Source organism: Pholcus phalangioides, unplaced genomic scaffold, assembly GCF_987345545.1.
Source record: "Pholcus phalangioides strain wild (caught in Gottingen) unplaced genomic scaffold, Ppha-v1.0 ptg000003l_1, whole genome shotgun sequence".
Lineage (NCBI taxonomy): Eukaryota > Metazoa > Arthropoda > Arachnida > Araneae > Pholcidae > Pholcus > Pholcus phalangioides.
Genome location: NW_028301596.1, coordinates 46,167,214 through 46,188,105, shown reverse-complemented (window position 1 = coordinate 46,188,105; position 20,892 = coordinate 46,167,214). Strand labels below are relative to the sequence as shown.

Here is a 20,892-nt window from a genome sequence, read left to right as displayed (position 1 = left end):
ATTAATGAGATGGGTTGGAAATGAAGGTGTTATCTATGGGTGGTCACCTCAAGCTCATAAGGGAAAATATTTCATCTATATCCTCCCTCAGGTTTGAACCTAACGGCAACTTTTATGGTGGTAAACAAGCATCTTATCACCACGCCATTCGGGCGTTTAAATAGTATACTGAGAGCAGAGGATGATTTATGGTTTTGCTGCCTTTTACTCATTTTAGTCTAATTTTCTTGACCATCAATTCCTCATATTGAATGCTCCTAAAGCATGCTTGGTCCCAACCACCCCCATAAATATATCTCTATGTCTTAGTTCACCTTTTGATCATGTGGGGGCCATGGTCACAAAGCTTAAAATCTGAGCTAAACCCAATCTCAACTCTTTTGGGAGAATGTAATGCAATTACAATAGAAAAATTTTAAAAAACGATCACACATGCTTTCACACTCTTTGTCACTAGGTTGCTCCCATGCTAACTAACTCTTTGAGTCTGTCACTGATGTGGTTCACTCCCTTCTCTAGTACACTCTTTCAATCGCTCACTGACCTAACAACTCAATCTCTAGGTATCACTCTTTTGACAGGAATCAGGTTACTAGAAGAAAACATTAGGGGGGGGGGGCTGAAAGTTGCTGGGATCCTCCTATGGTGGGAATCAAACGCATGTGCAGGAGAGGGAGGGTGAATGGGATTGTTTTCCAAGAAATTATTGGGGGGAAGAGTCCCTAAACAAAATTTATTAGGGGAAAGCTGAAATGGCATCAGTCCATAGGTTCCAGCACCTATGCTCTTTTTGGGTCATTCACTCTTTAGGCAGAAGCAGATACATGGTTTTGCCATCCTTTTCCCATTCGACTTTAATTTACTTGACCCCCACATTCCTCAAATTTGCCGCCCTGGTTTATAGCTCTCTTGCCCCTTCTGTAAATATGCCTCTGACTGTAAGTTAGTGATGTGTCGAATTGTTTCAGACATTTTTCTGGTCTTCCGGTCTGCAAAGGTTGAGAAATGCTGTCATAAGCAAACAGTAAAATGTTGTGGATTGTTTATAACCAACATAACAAATATAAATTTCTAAACACAAAGAAAAAACAAAATGCACACTAGAGATTTACGTGAAGTCCAACAAATGCACAGCTTCTACTTTTTTCAAAAATTCCATTTCAAAGTTTTCAAAGTCTTATGAGAAGCTTTAAAAATGCATTTAAAAAGTTGAACTTTCGACTGAAGAATCATTTCAACACGAAATACCCATGTTCAAGTCCTATAAACATGAATACACAAATGTGAATTCTTGAACTAAAGTCAATCACAGATCCATCCTCACCATGGCTCCAGTTAAAAAATGTACGAACATGTCGATTGCTTGATCATCCGCTCAAAAAGTCTCCACATAATTCGAAGGAAACAAGCCTTCTTTTCCGTGAAATCGGCCCAACCACCATCCTGATGGATCTGTAACAAATTCATTAAATTTACTAGAAATACTGAGAACATTGTTTGTAATCTTTAAATGTAAAATAATTCAAGGACAGGGGACAGGAATCAAGGACAATTTGGAGACCTTTTCCCTGATAAAATTTCAAAATAAAATTTCATCTATGGGCTGAATTGAAACTTCCTATGCTACTAAGTCATGTAATTCTGTGACATCTAAAAAAGAAGGGGACAATAGAACCTGAGTTAAACAGGGACAAAAATAACTGAAGACTCTTATTTATCCTGAAATTATTTCTTTCATTAATTATCAATTTTGACTAGTTGTGAAATCATTTTTTCCCCAATTATGAAAAGTTTGATTAATTACTGATTAAATTAATTAATTCTGCAATTAATTTTAATTGGATGACTTTAAATGTTTCTTTAATTATGTATTTCAGTAATTCTAAAAATATTTTCTTTTGCAATATATCTTTGAAACTTTTCTTTCAATAGTTATGTAATTATTCTTTTATTGATTGTGAAATAATTTTTCATCAGAAATTACTTCTTTTATTGATCAATAAGTTATTTTTTTTTACTAATTCTAAAATTATTTGCTTCAAAAACTCTAAAATGATTTCTTTCAGTAATTTTGAATTTCCAACAATTCTGGAATTATTTCATTCATTAATTTTGGAATTATTTCTTGATGAATTCTAAAATCATTTTTTTAACAATTAATTCCAGAATTAATAGTTTTTCAATGTTTTCAACGATTTTCTGAAAATAATCGATGAGCCACGACAAAAAGCTCTTATGGCCAAATATAGCCTGCAAGTTGAAGACCCCCTAATCTAAACTTGTAACATGGGTGCATGAATTGATAATATTTACATAGATATATAGGCCTACATGTACAGTCAAACCTCGTTAATGGGTTACTCTTGGGAGAACAAAAATATGACTCAGTAAGCGGAGTGTTAAACGGCTTAAGCCATAGCTGTGCCAATTCCTGCCTGAAGACAATTGGGGCTTCCAAAAAGTGACCCGGTAAGCAGAGTGACGTGTTAACCGGGTGACGCACTAACAAGGTTTGATTGTATATTCATGGGATGAGGGAAAAAAGACCATAATATGATCTGATGAGGTTACCCTCACCCCAGTGGGAACAACAAACAATGGCAACAGCATAATACATTAAAAGACTGAATACACAGAGAGACATTTAAAAGACTGAATACACAGAGTGAAATTAAGAGACTGAATACACAGAGAATTTAAATACAGGGTGAATTCTACCTATTCTACCAAACGAAAGGGGGGGGGGGGTGATAGAAGAGCCCAAGTGGATCATGAAACAACCTACCAACAATGCCCTATCTTGAACTATTTTTGAGTTATGGTGGATAATCATTCAGGTGGGAGTGAAAGGGCTGAAGATGTTCATATTTTCTAGATTGGTGTGGTACACTTTTTTCCCCCAGAAAGGGGGAGCATCATTTCAGGAACTTTCTTCTATTACCCATACTATGTAGGAGCAACCATGGGTCCCGAGCTCTCCCCCGTCAATGGGGGCCCCTCGGGTAAACTAATTATATCTAAAAAGGAGCTCCTTCAGCCAATACCATGGCCTTGCTACTTCCGCTATTCAAACTCTTAGAATTACTATAACCCAAGGATTGAAAAGACACTATAACCCCACAAAATTGGTCCCACGTGAAACTTAGCAATAAGATTTTTTGATCTGAGACACTAGAAATGAAATAAAAAATACAGTGTCAATCAGATTGAAAATAATTTTTCTTTAAATATTCACAATGTCAGGCATGCACTCCTTCAAAAGCCAATCACAAATACAATCAAACAAAATTTACATGGCAGAACAACTCGTCTGAACTCACTTGAGGCTAATTTTGCATTGTTTTTCAATGCAGTCCTGGGGTATACTGATTTGAATTTTGATGCAACCAATCTCCAAAACACTGCTCCCCACTGCATATTAACAAACCTTACATTGACACAAATAGGAGAGTAATTTAGTATCCCTTGACTGGATTGCAACAAATGGTGGAGGAAAGCAATACTCCCTTTTTCACTAAAATTCAAAAGAGAAAGACAGATTTTCTCTCTTGCCTACTGTTCTTTCTACTTTCTCTTGTGGCTGTAGGCACTTTTTTTCCCATATTTTTATCTTAATTTATTATTTAAATTATTTCACAACATTTTATTTTTTATTTATTTTATTTACATGAAAAGGCTCTTTAAGGACTAAATCAGTTCTTTAACATATTTAGTTACATTATCTGAAGGACCATGACTTTTTCCTCTGTCTTAAACTTCGCCAAGATTTCCATCAATGGTGATGTATTGTTGTTACGTCAACACTTACTGCCTGCGTCATGAATCATGCAATTTTAAATTTCCTCCATACTGATTATAATTAATATGCATCCCCCCCTATCTTTGCTTATCATCTCCTCATGGGTGGAGATACGGGGGGGGGGGGGGGGTTGGAAGCCTCAGCTTTCATATAAAGATTGTTTTGTTTGATTTCATTATATATAAATTATAAAACAAGAACTACATTAATTTTTTATGTAAAAATCTAACAGTCTATAGAAAAACAACTCGCAAACTTTTGATTTACAGCAAAACCTTGTTTATATGTTACTAAGTTATACGACTTTCACATCCATAAGACATTTGGCTTTGGTCTCAATCAGTTCCTATACATTTTATTGTTAAAATAATCCATTTATTCTACGTTTTCACTTCGACTCGAAATTTGAATACTTAAAAAAAAAGCATCATTAATATCAATCAAATGCACATAATTTTTTTATTCAGGGAAAACGCATTACTGCAACAGTTCTTCTGGTATATTGTCACTGCAAAAGCCATAAATTTTAGAGTGATTGCTGACGTATATGAAAATAACCAGTGAGCTGGCTGGTTTCCATTTAGAATGAACGTTTAAGGGATTTTTTTTATTGCTTGCTCTGAGAATAAGCCCTAAAAGAGATTGGTTTCAATTATCTTGACAGTGGTATGTCCTTTCAGAATTTTTTTCTCCTAGTGTTTTCAGGTGGAAGGGTGAGAAAGTCACTGTAAGCATTTGGAGGGTGGAGGTCTGCTGATAATAGACATATACAGACAGTCAGTTCTTTTGATAATTTCCTGCCAAGTTTTTTCTTTTGTTGTAGTGCTTTGCTTACTAGCTGTGTCAAATCTGGCATTTGTAATGTCGAGAAAACAAACAGCGCTTTCTCTCTAAAAAAAAAAAAAATGGAAATAGAAGAATTCAACAAAAATTTTAAATTAATGACAAAAGTTGATCTTGCAAAACAGTTGAATATTGCTGTGTGAACACAAAATGATTATAAAGAAAAGAAACAAAATCAAAGAAATCTGCTGGTTGCAAATCATCTACTGCCAAAAAATGAGAGCCTGAGATAGAAAATTTTCCCTAATCAAGAAAATTTTGTTGCAATTTTTTACACAATGTCATGTTGCAAAGGTAATGTGTTCTGTTGAATTTCATTTCTTTAAGTGATTTGGAATGTGATCTAATTTTTTTTCCTCAAGTATGATTGAAATATTTTTTATAACAGAATTGGAGATGCAATCAAACACACTGAAATTTATAATATTTTGCATGTTTGTGGGATGAGTCTTTTTTTTTTCTTTTCGAAAAGCCTTTCCATTTTGACTCTCACATTTATACGCCGTTCTGACCCGGCTTCTTAAACATCATATAAACAAGGTTCCACTGTACATGGCAACGCCTAGTGCTGAATGCTCTAGAATAAGAATATAAGGAGAGAGAAATTCATAGAGCATTTCAGCTGAAAAAAATTCATGAGCACTCATAATTAACTACTGAATTTTCCTTTCACCCCCACACTCAAATAATATATACTAACATAACATATTCAACTATGACGACACAGTATACTTGATTTTTTTTCTTTTTTCAATGCACTTATATACATTTCAAGGACATGAAAATACATCTCTTAAAGACTTTGAAAACCATTTTGAATTAACTCTGAAAACTAAATACTGAATACAATGATATTTTTATGAAATATGGATATATAGGAATATACCTTGTTTTATTATCGTTAACATATCACCAGCAGTAAAACTAAGCTCATCTGTATCCTGGGCATCGTAGGCATATATTGCACGACATTGAGGTAAAGCTGGTTTTGGTTTAGCCGGGGGCTTTGGTCGACCACCTCCAGGAGGTGGCTTCTGTTGTCGAGTGTTCAACCTTTGCATTCTTATAGGAGAAAAAAATTTGTTGGTAAGGAAGATGATGGAATAAAAATTTGACTAAAACAAAGAATTTGGCATTGTGAAGATTTAAGAATAGATTAAGTAATAGTATATAATCATGCTTTTCAGAAACATAAACAGTGAATACCCAGCAACACCAGCCTCTGGAGTGCGAAGAAAGTCGCTGGATGCTTTATTCTGGGAATAGTTCTCTCTCGAAGAATTACTGATTCTCTTCTCAACTTGTTCCCTGGATAAGACCGGGACTCTCTCACTTTGCTGTTGTCGATTCTGGTTGGAATTAGCATTCCTGTTTGTTAACATACCTGGAAAAATTAAAATGCACTACATAATCACATAGAGGCTTATTCATATTTATATTTAAAAAAAATCTGCGTGAGAATCTTGTGCGATAGAAATGAAACTTTTATGCTTGACATGACTAGATTCATGAATTTTCAAAAATTTGTAATTGTTATAAATATGCCAATATAATATGAATTATGTCAAATAAAGTTTAAAAATGCATAAAAAACCGCTTGCACGCAGGATAAAATAACCCGACATTAATGTAATTTAATAAAAATTCATTAAAAATAAAAAAAAATTGCATTTATGACAGCACAGCCAATTAGGAGCTGGCACGGTGACATCACAAAACTTGCATTTGTGTGCGAAATACTCTCTCATGTGGCCAGGGGTGTGTGACATCATGGGGAGTGGGGAAAGGTCACAAACTATCTTTTTCTGACATGAACCGTCCAAACTAACCCCTCCCGACTTATTTTCTTACACCGTCTCCAACCTTTATTGATACATTCCTCACCACCACAGCAGATCTGTCTCTCAGACTTTCATCACACAATCAGTTAGAGGTAAAAAGAAAGTTGGGTTTTGAGGAAAAAAAAAGCATTCCAGTTTTTGTGATGCATTTACTTTTCCTCATAGAAATTCACTTTTATGTCGCTCTTCCACTGTTATGTCAATATAAAAGTTCCAATTTAATTTCTATTGCATGGGTCAGCACTTCCAAAAAAGTGGGCAATAACATTCCCTAGTAACAGTGCTGGAATGGACAAGAGGGTCGGTAAAGCTTCAAGTATAATAAAGGGCTTTATGTGGTTGGCTCAAAAAGTGGGCACGAAAAACATTTTCTTTCTGAGAAGCAGGTAGGACAAATAATTTTGGAAGATCCTGGCATAGTGTACGTGAGGGCAGGGCCCTGATAAGAGCATCGTGGACCCCCTTAGGGTAATTGATTTTTCTGAGGGCCCCACCTGACTAGAAGTGATTACTTACAAATTCCATGCTTAATCTTTGAAAATTATTATGAGATCTCATTATCTCGAGTCTTCCTCTGTACTTGAGGCCCTTGGGCAGTGCCGAGTGGGCCCATGAATTAAGATGGCACTGTGTGAGGAATCAAGAAGTAAAATGCATAAACAAATTTCAACATCTCCATAAATTCCAGTCACAAAAGCAATATAAAAGTGAAAACGTTTTTACTCCTTCGAATATAATTTCAAATGTTTTAATGACATTCACCTTCTGGCATCTGCTATTCCCATTGTGTGATTTGTTGACATTCTAGAGTGGAAATTTCCAAACCATATGCACTGGGAATCCAGAATGTTGAAAATGGGTGCCACAGGATATAATCGAATCCCATTTTTATGAACTCTAATACTTGCAACAATTAGTTTGTGAATTGGGAAGTTAGTAAATGGAAAAGACATGCAAAGAAACAGCGTACTGTTTAGGACCAGAGGACTAGTTCATAAAAAAACATGTGGGTTTGTTAAATCACATGGAAACTTTATTGTGAGCTATGAATGTAAAAGGATAAAAACCTGCTCTTCTTGATTCCAAAGCATGAGCAAGCTGTAACGCTGGATTTGAATTTGGTGGAGCTGGGGCAGACCGCCGAGGAGCAGAACGAGCAGATGTACGAGGTTGATGATTCACCAATGGGCGTAGCGAATTGCGGTTTTTACTTGATGCAGCAGTTCTGCTACCAGGCCCTGCAAGAAATGCATTATATACATATTTTTTTTAATATTAAATAAATAAGCACTAGATAAATATTTGTATGAATGACTAGAATATGATTTGTATAATAATTAATTAGAGGTTTGCTTATTAGCTGATGAAGATTAATGAAATGGTATTCAATCAAATTTGTACAACCTATACAAGCACAGCCCTTGTGTAAACAATGGAAAATTTGAGATGCAAAAAAGTTTTATACATTTTCTAAAACTCATCTTTTTTTTCAATTTCACTAAATCAGAATTTAAGTGGAGAAAAATTCTCAAAACAGCTTACTAGTGTCTTTGGGTAGACCAGAACCAATGCTGATGATCATGATCTTCCCTGATAATTTGCACATTGCTAGATCACCCTGTCCATTGACTACCCTCACTTGCTTTGTTGCCCCACCACCAAAGCCTTCTTTTTTAACTTTGAATTCCAGTCTGAGGAAAGAAAAAAATACAAGCACTGAGTAAAAAACACAATAGTGTATGAATGGAAATTTTTTTTAAAAACATAGAAAACATAACAATGCTGTATACAGGGTGTCCTCTCTTGTTGTTGTCGTCCAATGGCTGTTTCCTGAATCATTAAAGACTAGCCAATTTCTTTAGGGTGGTATTCACTGACATGGTTTAAACAATAATAACAATTTTTGGATAAGAGATTGACATGCATTGGTTGAACTCAGGTTTTAAACTAATCTGTGTGTGTTGATCTCCTATCTAAAAATTGGGACTATAGTTTAAACCCTGTTTATGAATACCACCCTTAGGGGGCAAATTATTATTTCCAGTTTAATGCTGTGTGCGCAGGAAGCAAAAAGATTTCACTTTATTCAAAAAAGACGTTTTCAGGGCAAAAAACTGTTGTAGTGAGTTAATTTTATCGTTTCGCTACCAACAGTGATTGTCGTCATCTTCAATCTTTGGTTGCCAACTGCTGGTGTTGGGGAAACAATAAGAAAAATGAGCTCATGACATGACCTTTCACCCCGAAAACTTATCTTCCATTTGCCAAAAGCTGCAAAAACCTTACAAATTTCTCTTTACATTTGATCTGTTTCTTTGCTCATTTTAATTTTTGATGAAAAACATAGATGTTGTTTGTCATTGCAAATTCATCACACTGATGAAACTGTAAAACGAGACATGGCACAGGCTCTGTCCCATGGGGCATATGAGTGCTGTATCCAGAGGAGTTCACTGATGAAACTAGTTTCGTAACTTTTTTCATTAAGCGAATCTTCATTGTACACAGTTTTAAATAAAACAGAGACAAGCTTATCTCACTCACAAGTCATTGAATTGGATACTCAAAGGTTTGCTGATTTTCTCCATGTATTTCTTAGACAGTAAAGTGAGGAATTCTGTTTTGAAAGTTATTTCCAAGAGGCTTCCATAGTCGTTTTTAACATTGAAGGCAATAAAATCATCCTGATGAGTGCTAAAAGAAAAAATTTAACAAAACTTTTTTATGATGAATAAATGAAAGTAATGCAAAATGTACAGATACGTTATGCAATGTCTAATAAATTTAGCTTTGACAAGATTTTTGGCAAAAAATAACTACTTTACTACTTTAGAATATTATCCTCACCTCAGTGTGATGTGAGATATGTTTTCAAGGTCTATTTTTCTTTTGATGATTTCTTTGATAAAACCTTTCTCTGGACCCTTTTTCACCTTAAGCACAAATTAAAATAAAAAAAGTCACCCTGAATCACATGATGATGTTTGATTGATAGATTCAAATGGGATACATGCACGGTGTCTATAATTGAAATTTGAATGTTCTGAGCTGCCTACAGCTTTAACTACCCATTAGGAAACTTTGAAAATGAAGAGATGAAAAAAAATCTGAAGCAAAAAAAAAAATCTGGCATTCATGCTAGAGGGTGTTGTCTATGCAAATGTCAGTGCACATGCAAATTTTTTGCATGTAGGATCTTTATGCAGGGTATCTAAACTTCTCCAGCATAGAATCATTTTTACTTCTTCACTAATCACACATGATATTGAGGTTGCAAGAACAAGCTTTGTTTGTGAAGCTCTTTTGCAAATATTGCGATTGACTTAAAAAGCTATGCAAAGACTTCTGTTCTTCAAAGTAGTTTTGGAAAATTTTTCTCATCTTTGCATTAGGATTTTCCTAAAGTTTCATAATTTTTTGATGGTTAGTCACGGCTGTAGACTGCTCAGTATAAGCCAACTTCAATAACGCACACCCTGTATTATAAGATCCCAAACAAAAAAATTTTCTATTTGTAGACCCTCATAAATATGAAAAATAATCTATTTCTATGAAATGATATTCGAAGCTATAATCTGTTCATAAATAGAAATATTTCAGAAAAATTTAACTGCACCATACATTTGATGCTCATTATAATGACCTCCCTTGTCATATCTAAAACAGGCACTATATAGAATGGTTGTTATATTTAAAAAGAAAGCATATCAGATAATCATTATATACAAACACTTTGGACTCATTATACAGGTTGTTGTAATAGAAAGGTGGTGTAATTGTAGAAAATTATTGTTAAATTTTTTTAGCATAGCTGTCTAAGCATAATCAAGAAAAAACTAGATGTAAACTCAAGTTCATTGATTGCACTAAATATACAGTTATTCAGTGAAAACGTTAAATGTAATCATATGTGCATGCTTATAGGGGACTTATTAACTTACAATCTATTTGTTATAAAAAAAAGAACTCACTTTCTCCCTTCCAATCAAATACACAAACTTTGGAGTAAGTATCAAATCCCTTTTCACAGACTATAAAAAAAGAGAAAAATCATTGAATTAATAGAAGATATCAAACACAAAATAAAATACATCAGTGATTTCATATTCATCTAGCAATCATCATACATGAACACAAAAAATTAGGTAAAAAATTTCATGCAAACATTACAAAATTTAATTCACCAAGACATGAATTAGTTCAGCATTAAGGTCAAATAAACGTTCATCAATGAATAAATACCTTGAACCTTCTGTCAAATTTATTGACAGTTTCGGCGAATTCGATCCTTTCCCTTTTTCCAACAAGTGCTCTAATGCCAGGATGATCTTCAAGACCAATATAGTCGCCGACAAAATTCCTATTTATGCTGTACCTACGTCTCTCTTTCTTGCCAACAAGAAGATCAGAGGCTAATTTAAAAAAAAAATTTATCAACAAGCAGAATTTTTTTTTATGAAGCAAATATTCTCTAAGCAATCATGAGGTTAATTCATTACATGTGATGTGTGTGAGACAGTTTTTGAAATTGAAAAGCCTGGTGCAAAAATGGCAGCGGGGCCGGAGGCATCTCAATAATTTTGGGACCCTCACCCCCGATTTTATATATTATGTGGGTAAGGGAAATCAGGCATCCAAAAAAAAAATCAGAAATTATTACAAAATATACAGGAATGCTGAAAAATATCCATAAAAAAGAAATATACACATAATTTAATGCAAATTAACAAAAAAATTATAAAAATTCCAAACTGAAGAAAATTTTAAATTGATGAAAAAATAATTTTAAAACCAATTAAAATTAGACCTAATGAAAATTCTGAATATATAAATTGAAAATAAGAAAAGCAATTGATAGAAATAATTCCAACATTCATGAAAATTCAAAATAAATAAAATAAATATTCTTAGAATTGATGAAATTTTTAAAATAAATGAAGGTTTCAGAATTCCAGAAATGACAAAGTTTGGAATTCCAGAACTGGTGGAAATGTAGAATTTATTTTAATGCAGAATTCCAGAATTAATTCCTTCTTGATGAACACACACATGCAAATTTCCAAAATTGATAAGTGTTCAGAATTTGAGAAACAAATAATTCCATAATTGACGAAAATTCAGCATTTGCAAAAGAAATCATTATTACCATAAGTGCAGGGCCCCCTAAAATGTGGAGCTTGGTTTGATCGCACCTGTTGAACATCCCTAAAGGCTGGTCTGATCGGATACCTACCGTCTATATCAGTGTTTCTCAACTGCCAGGCTGTGGCTCAGTATCCAGCCCTAACATTAGTCATACCTGGCCATGAATGATTTTCAGTTTCATTTTTTTTTTCCATTAATTTAACGTTAGTTGTGTGTACATGGCCACGTCTTTCACTTGCACACAAAAGAAATTTACCACGCTGCAGGATTTTAAAAGTTGAGAACCACTGGTCGATATGCACAATATTTATACTTTCAGTTCAAGTTTCATATTATTTGGATTCAAAGTCATGTTTTAGTTGATTAATAATATAAATAATGCCTCTACTTCAGCGCCTCACGACACAGTGCGTGAAATTAGGAAGGCCGATTCATGTGTCTCCAGTGGTGTAGATAGTAGCATGCTTGCCCGGTATGCAAGAGGGCCTGGGTTCGAGTCCCGGCGGAGACGTGATGACTTTTCTTTCCGAGCTCACCTCAGCATAATATCCGAAAAATAACCGTTTCCTTAATATAAATAATGATGATGATTAAATGACAAATTAGTAATGACCTTGTTCTTTAAGCTTAAGGAACTGCTTTTTTGAGAAGTACTGTCTGAAAGCTTTCTGGATCACCCTGGCATAATGATCATATTTTCTTTCTCTGAGCTCTTCCAACAGAAACAGCTGCAAGATAAAAAATATTACATTAGTTAAAAAAAACTCAATTAAATTTCTAAATCAGATCCTGTATACCAGCAGTTCTCAACCAGTGCTCCATGGAGCCCTTGGGGCTCTATGTGAACTCGCCAGGGGCTCAGCGACCGCTGGAGGAAAATATAAAAAAAAATTAAATTTGCAAAAAAAAATAATTATAAATATTTTTGAATAATGAAAATAAATCATTAACTTTGATGAGTAAATAAAAAATAGGCCTACAGGGCTTTGCCATACACACTTATATACCAAAAGGGGCTCCACGAGTCAAAAAGGTTGAGAATGGCTGCTGTATACTAATAGCAAAATATCAAAAAGTAGATATGTAGAAGATAGAATGGAAAACACAAATAAAAAAAAATGATGCTCACTTACTGATTCAGGAGCTTTGATGAACAACTTTGTTTTTCCGAGTTGATAATTATCATCATCAAGATTTGCAGCTCTCAATATATGTACAACACCTTGCTTCACATCTCCTCGCCATCTTGGCCAAGTCTCTTTGGTGAGAATGGCATATCTAACAAATATACATATATATTTTAGGATATATCATGAATTTATGAAGTGAGTGTGGCAGTGTGAAAATAGCAAAATAAACAAAGTAATTTATAAAATAGTTCACTAAAAATGTGAAATATAAAAATCTTTAATAGAAAAAGTAGCATTTTTCAGACAGCGTAAAATTTAGTTCAGTGCAGAAAAAAATAAAAAAATAAAATGAAAAATAAATAAATACAGTACAATCTTGAGAACGTGACATGCAGATATCTTGACAATCCTGATAACTAGATACTTTCTATTCTCATGGTTGACACAATACTAAATTCAATAGTGAGAAAACTCTAATCAACACAAGATGATTAAACCAAGCTGAAGTCGACTACAATTTGTGCTGTGTTATTCCAACTAATTTTTTGAATTTGCCCATGCATTGGCCAAATCCTTTAAATTTTTACAACATTGCTCTCATGTATTCAACATATCTTTGTTTCATTGTCTTTTCATGAGGAAGATTCTCCCTTCCATCTCAGGATAAGGTTACTTCCCACTGTTTGGAACCTGAACACTCGACATGTAGACTACTGCAAATAGGCGTGGATGGAATCTGAAATTTTTGAGCGAGAGGTGGAATAATTTTCCTAATTTTCAACAATTGTACTGCTCATTCACAAAGATATTTTGACACGCTATGTTTGCTCTTTTCATCCTAATTCAAGATTATTCTAAAACTTTTCATAAAAATTGCAGATAATTATTTTTTGTTAATTTATAGATGATGGAATAGAATTGTTCAAGTATATACAAAAATGATATTAGAACATTGTGAGGGTAAGATCAAATGAAACTTTGCTAACTTGAAATCTGCATGTTTATTGACACTTTTTGGGTTTCAAGTGATCGAGATGTAAAATGAGTGATCGATAAAATAAGTGATCGATAAAATAAGTGATCGATCAAACACTGTAGATATTTGCACTGATTCACATAATATATATATATATATATTATTTGTTTATGACATAATTACACATCATCAAGTGTTCGAAACACCAGGGATCGCATGGACCATGTTGGCGCTTACAAAAAGTTATTCAATGTAACATGTTAATATTCAAAAAACAAAAAAAGAAAATAGACCAAAAAAATTACAAATTATACACAAACATGAAACACGTATAATACAAAGTGTAGTCTGATTGAATATCAAGGTAGAGTGAATCAAGAAAAAAAAACAATAAGAGAAAAAAAGAAAAAAAAAACCATTAGTTTAAATTTCGTAATACATGGGGTGGCGAACAGCCACATATTAAATAGGAGAAATTTAATTTCTTAATGTAAACTGTAAAACATTTAAAAAAATTGCTTGCAAACATAAAAGTAACATGTAAAGAAAAAACTGAAATTTTTTTTGACGGATGCGAAATTAATTGAGAGAGAGATACTTTTTTTAAATACCTCAGTAAGAATTTTTCGAACACTCGTCGATAAGCATATCCTGCTCTCCTGACACGAATATTCTCTTTCAATCCAAGATATTCCACTTGGTGATGAACCCTGAAATAAATTATGAAGAAAAATAATTACATTTTCTTCACTAGGATTCACTATCTACTGATAGGCAGACTATTTTGCACAGCTAAAAGATATATAAAATTGTTGATTATGTATGTTAGATTCTATCATGGATGAATTGTTAAGAATTTATTTGCTTATATATATATTTTCTCTTACCGATCATCCTCCCAATCCCTGGGTCTTTTTGTCTCATTAGGTTTGATGCATCTGATATAATGAGGAGTGCTTTTCATGAGTGCTTCTACCAACTTATTGGCTTGCATCTGGACATAGAAACAGATATCACATAAGAACGCACAATCAGAAACTTCATTATAAGTATGAATAAAGTTTAAAAAAAAGGTTAATTTAACTGAGGAGTGGCTGTTTATGCAGTGTCAAAAATAAGCATGAAGATATACAATGTAAACAAATTCTTTTACAAAATTTGCCAATGCTCGTTATAATCGCACTATGTTCTAGCAACCATTCCATTACATCAACCAGTGGGATACGTCCCAAATGTTTTTATAGAATGACTGACTATCATATATGTTTTACTTTTGGTATAACAACCCTCCCAATATAATGTCTGTTTTTGACAGAATGAAGGGGGTCATTATATTGAGTGCAGACTGTAAAATGTATATGCGAATGTTTAAAGTGCGAAAAAACATACACTTATTCTACACTTTAACTAGTTATTCTATAAAATAAATGAATTATGCACTTTAATGGTAACAAATAGATTTAAAAATAATAATAATGATCTTGACCTTTATTTTGCTTCCAGCCGTTGTTGGTCTACTCCGAACAGTACCAGACACATTTTCTGGAAACAAGCTTTGAATGAAAGCGCTGCAATGAAGGAAAAAAAATGAATACAAAGTTTTAACATTTTGAGTTATTTTGTAATTTGGAGCAAAACTTCAACCCTTACAGTATTCTTAAAATGCTCTCATTTTGGCACTGATGTGGGCCCAGATACAGTTTTAAGTTTTCTTCTCCTCATGACATGTTTTATTCCCCCCGATCATGTCAATCACCTGCCAGTGGGACCAGTCAGCTTTTATTCAAACTCTGATAACAGAAGGGGGAGAAAGAGACTATGTTTTAACTTTCATCTTCCAGGTAGAACAGTATTATTGCGTACAGCATAAATAGCAGAAAACTATAGTTTTTTTTCCATTATCATTATTTTGTGTTGAAGGGTAAAAGCATATATCAGGTCGAAAGCAGAAAAAAACATTTTACTTGAAAATAGTTGGCAATTTCTAGAAGGTTTAGTGATTTCTAATGTGGAAGTTATAATGCGGATCAGGAGAATTTTAAAACTACTTAAAGGGTTAAGTGTAAGGTGGTTTCTTGACAGATAATTAATATATTAATGGAATGAAAAGTTTTGATGAATTTAGAATGATTTATGCAGAATTACAAATGATATATATTAATTACCATGATTTCCTATATTAAACCATGGCTCACTTTATTGTAATGTATATGTAGTTTTAAAAGTTATTTTTTTTAGCTCTTTCCACTAATGTAGTAGTTTTTTTCCTGGCATTCTGACTTCAAGGGATTTTAATTAATTCTTATGAACACTTTTTATGTATTTCTTTTCGACTGAGTTAGGAAATCAAATTTTCACTGCAGAAAATTATGACTATTTCCTAAATTCTCAAAGAAAACGGAAAAGGTAATTAAATGCACACCATTAAATTTTATTCCTATATCAGTGTTTATCTTTGAATCTTGATTGAAAATTACATGAAGCTTATACAAAACCGTGGCGTGCAAAAGTCAAAACATTTCTATGAAACCTTTTTTTTTAATTTGCTAGACATTTTTCTTAAGAGCTGCTAAAAAACCCAAATGACTAATTTACCGGAAAATACATTATGTTATTTCTTATCATATGGCATTACTGCAGAATTCAAAGTAACAAAGTAACAGTTTTTCACAAGAAAAAAACAAATTCATGTTCACAGTCATAGTTTACTCACCTCTCACTGGTTTGCATGACTTGAATTATGTCTGTGAATAGAACGTCACGGTTTTTCTCGCAGAATGCTTCAATGTTATATGTGACCTAAATTAACAAAATACAAAAAAAATAGAATGTGGTAGTCTCATGTAAAACCTAGAAGATAATTTTCAATACACATCATAGGCTACAACATTTATTAGAAATTTTATTATTTTAAATAAGTTGTGGAGAAAAAAATGATGTTAGATGAGATAATTTTCATGAGCCATATAAATATAACGTGGATTATCTCCACCAAAAAACTATGCGTGAAATGTAAGAAATTCAATGAATTACCTTTCCCGCATAATGATGAATTATAAAACCACCTCCGGCACTTTGGAAATGAGCATGGGATCCCACAGATTTGGAAAGTTTCTATGGAAGAGTTAAAAAGGTAAAGCTTTCTTCAGAATATATAAAATCAATGCACTTCTTAGAATAAGTGCAGCAATCAGCAAAAAACATTAAAATGTATTTTTAAGCAATCCATCATTGTGAATGCTGCAGTTTTCCCCCAAGGAAAAATTTAATATTTTCATTTGAATACTGTTTCCTTGCATTATACAAATACAAAAATACTTGCTAAAATAATCAGAACCAATATTCTGTAAAATATTTAAAATTTTTCTATTAACTTAAATTTAGATATTATACAATAGTATTCATAGTTAATATTTCGGGAATAAGGCTGGCATTTGAAACAAGGCACATCAGTGTGAGTGCAGCAAGCCTTCAAAATTATGTTCTTACAACGCAAGCACTGTAGCGGATATGTAAAGAAATAATGTAAATTGCATTTTTAAAAGTTCAAAAAAATAAATAAATTCTACTAAAAAAATTAGTTGAATTTTTTTAACATTTGAGTTGAGGTTTATGGAAAATATCTATAAATAAGTAAATATTATATAATGATTTTTCTACTGAAGATTACCCCAAGCAGTTGTTCATCTGATCCTTCATTCACTGCATGCATTGTTGCACAGACATCATCAATGATGGACATTACACCAGGTGGAGATGTCTTGCTTTCGATGAGATCACAGACAATTTTGTTGTTGAAATAGTCAATGGAATTCCATTTTATTCCCTCTATCACATATTCTTCCTAGTTATCAAAAAGGGAAAGAATCCATAAAAATTTTAAAAAGTAAACGTATTGAAAAGTTCACAATTTTTCTTTGTAAACACATACACCAGTGGTCCTAAACTTCTATACAATCGCAGACCAATGAAAGCAGCAGTTCAACAATTTTTCAGACCGATGGGAATGGGAGAAATAATTTTCGGGCTGGAAAAAAAAAAATCGCAGGAATAATTTTCAGCCCAGCAAACAATAAACAGGAGAAAAAATAAATAGCTGAAATAATTTATCGACTGCTGAAAATGGTTGAATAATTTTATGAACCGGTAGAAATGGAAGAAATAATTTGTGGACTGAAAAAACAAAAACAAATGGGAAACAAAAAATAAATAGGAGAAATAATTAACAGACAAACAAAAAGTAAATGGGAGAAACAATTTGCAGACCAGCGACAAATAAATGAATGAAAGAAATAATTTTCAGTTCTGCTGACAGAAATAAAAATCAATATATGAGGGGGTTAAAATCAGATTGGTGCAAGTTGATTAATCCTCATTTTGAGAAAAAGGTTTTACTAGAACTGCTTTCATAGATTGCCATGTTAAAATTTTTGCTATTTCCCAATCTAGTGGCGAGCTACTGAAGCTCAGACTTAGCTCATTTTTTCTTTCAATAGTTTAGCACTTCTGCATTGCATTTCAGGACTCGCGTCAGAATCATTGCAAATGTGATTCATACCACTCTGACTTTAACTCCCTCCCTCATATAGACTAAATAATATTTAAAACTAAATCTAAAATTATGTAATGGTTATATGAATTGAGTGAAATGTTTTAAGGATCAGCAGGGAATTGCAGAGCCATCAAATGACCAGCTATTAAAGAACACCAATGTATATAGAGACATTTATGGAAAAACATTTACTAAACTGACAAACTGTGACCTCGCATGCTGTGTAAATTTTCACACAAGCTGGAATTCCAATTTCATTACTATTACAATCTTCACGAGGAAAGAAAAGCTAATTAAAAATATGGCGTGAAATTTATACCTGTTCAGCTTTGAGTGTCAGCTCTATGAATATCTGCTGGAGTTTCTCATTCACATAATTGATGCAAAACTGTTCAAATCCATTCTTCTGGAATATCTCGAATCCATAAATATCCAGAATTCCTATTGTCAAGTCAATAATTTTTGTCTGCATTGCATTGTTCACAACCTTAAGATGAAAACGTTGGCTTATATTTACTATTGCTCTCATAAAATTTTTTTTTATAAAGTAAAAAAAAAATTAAATGTGGAAAAATTCTTTTAATTTCTTACAAATAAATAATTGATTTTTTTCTAGGTTATAGTATATATGTTGTGGTAAATGTGATAAATTCGGTTATTATGCATAATCACTGAGCATTTTTGTAAGTTTGAGAAATTTCCCTAAATTTATCCCTTTCACAAGTGATAGTACCCATGATGTACCCCCACACGTATCATTGGTAAATTTAATAAAAGGACTTAAAAAAATTAATGACCTTTACCGGCAATTATGCATAATACCCACGCATCGCACCATTGGTAAACATGATAAATCATACTATATACAAATACAACGCCACAACAGGTAAAATGCCCAATGAGGTGGCTGAGAAAAAAATGCCATAAATTTCAAAATTCCAAACACCCAATTAAAAAGCAATTACAAAAACTACATATATACATGAAAAATATTAAATGATATACTGTACATGATAATTCAATTCATACATGTATTAAATCATTATATTGGATAAGATCATAAAATTTGTTATTATTATATCACCGTTGGACTATATTCATCACACATACTAGACTCATTTGGAATTTTTTTCATACTTATCAAATTCATCAGTGGCACTAGGGTATTATGCATATTTGTCAATAAAAGCGATAAAATTATTAAACTTACCAAGACGATTGATAAGTATGCATAATAACCGGTTATAACCAATTTATCACATTTACCATAATGTAATAAATTTTAGTTAATTTATTTAATTAAATTATTTAAAATTTCTCATGAAGACCAATGGCTTTTACTCACCAGGACAAAAAAAGTAACATTATTCCTGTGCAGATCGATCGAATATTCAGGATAACTCTTTACTAATAATAATTTTGATCTACAATTAGCTTGGAATTCACATCAGATTTAGTAAATTTTCGAAAAATAAACAAATTAACTGAAAAACCTGAAACTCTGAATTATTGGGACGTTTGTCACCAGGTTTTCTTATTTGAGCCTGGCGACACAAATATATATTTTATTAGTTTATAATAACTGTTTGCAACAAACTGCATCATGAACAGCTGTGTGTCGTATTAAAATAACCACTAGGGGGTAGTGTTCAATGTTTTTCCTTTTAGACCTTAGTAGTGAGTGTGCTAAACAAAGAGCTAAACACTAATGTAGAAACATCAAATGAAAAGAATCAGGGCATAAGAAAAAAAGGAATATTTATACAACCTTACTATTGATACGGCTTATATGAGCTAGTGTATTAATAAAACAATGTCTTTTCACCATATCAACACATTTTTACATTATTTTTCTGATCAAAAACATATTTTTTGGGCGAACAGGTTCTTTGACTTTTTCTTGATCTGAAATACTTTTAGAAGCTTTTCATATGAAAACACAATAAAAGAAATCAAAGTTGTAACATAATTAATGTTATTTACATTAACCAGATGATCAAAAAGTCTTGCATAAACTCCTTTAGCCCAGGCATCTCTTGTGTAAGCAGCTTGCTCCACATTCAACTGCATATGAATGGTTTCGGTTTGACCTCCCCATTTACTATCCATGACTCGACTAGTAAGTTTTGACTTGACCAGCTCAGCATCAATACCAAACAGGAAAGCAGGAAATGCAAGGACTGCGAAAGAAATAGAAGAGAATACATAATAAACTCACTAATCATTACTGGGAGAAAAAAAAATGCATATCAATGAAATCGCATTGGTGGCAATCAAGAATTATATTTTAAGCAAATTCATGATAATTTACATGAAAACATTAATGTTATACAGCTGATGGACTGTAAAATTTTTAAAAACTTAAATGTACAAATATATTTTCATGCTCCTACTTGTTTGTGTGTACTTACATTGATCATCCTCGATAGAGGCATAATTTCCTTGCTCCACAAATGTTATGTTGCCTAAATGCAAGACACCAGCTACGGTTTGCAGGATGTTCATCTGATCTTCGTCACTCATTCCCATGACAGACATAGCTTTCTGATAAAATTGAACATAGATTATATTGTAGAGATAAATAAGCCACAACACACAATGAATAC

General features: G+C 32.8%; 1 protein-coding gene across 2 annotated transcripts in view; it reads right to left on the bottom strand.

Annotated features, from left to right (window-relative positions):
- Positions 1-1,095: 1,095 nt before the first annotated feature.
- LOC149088698 (unconventional myosin-Ie-like) overlaps positions 1,096-20,892 on the bottom strand; it is a 72,328-nt gene continuing 52,531 nt past the window's right edge. The window contains exons 10-29 of one of the 2 annotated variants that reach the window (XM_089249044.1): positions 20,698-20,830; positions 20,270-20,466; positions 18,606-18,773; positions 17,405-17,578; positions 16,768-16,848; positions 16,448-16,533; positions 15,221-15,302; positions 14,622-14,728; positions 14,346-14,444; positions 12,762-12,906; positions 12,242-12,356; positions 10,726-10,895; positions 10,455-10,514; positions 9,331-9,416; positions 9,028-9,177; positions 8,026-8,174; positions 7,551-7,721; positions 5,849-6,026; positions 5,529-5,704; positions 1,096-1,452 (exon numbers count right to left, since the gene is read on the bottom strand). In XM_089249044.1, the coding sequence (XP_089105170.1) occupies positions 1,376-1,452; positions 5,529-5,704; positions 5,849-6,026; positions 7,551-7,721; positions 8,026-8,174; positions 9,028-9,177; positions 9,331-9,416; positions 10,455-10,514; positions 10,726-10,895; positions 12,242-12,356; positions 12,762-12,906; positions 14,346-14,444; positions 14,622-14,728; positions 15,221-15,302; positions 16,448-16,533; positions 16,768-16,848; positions 17,405-17,578; positions 18,606-18,773; positions 20,270-20,466; positions 20,698-20,830 (2,604 nt within the window). In that variant the 3' untranslated portion in view covers positions 1,096-1,375. The remainder of the gene's footprint in view (positions 1,453-5,528; positions 5,705-5,848; positions 6,027-7,550; positions 7,722-8,025; positions 8,175-9,027; positions 9,178-9,330; positions 9,417-10,454; positions 10,515-10,725; positions 10,896-12,241; positions 12,357-12,761; positions 12,907-14,345; positions 14,445-14,621; positions 14,729-15,220; positions 15,303-16,447; positions 16,534-16,767; positions 16,849-17,404; positions 17,579-18,605; positions 18,774-20,269; positions 20,467-20,697; positions 20,831-20,892) is intronic. The other variant, XM_089249039.1, reaches the window with a different exon arrangement.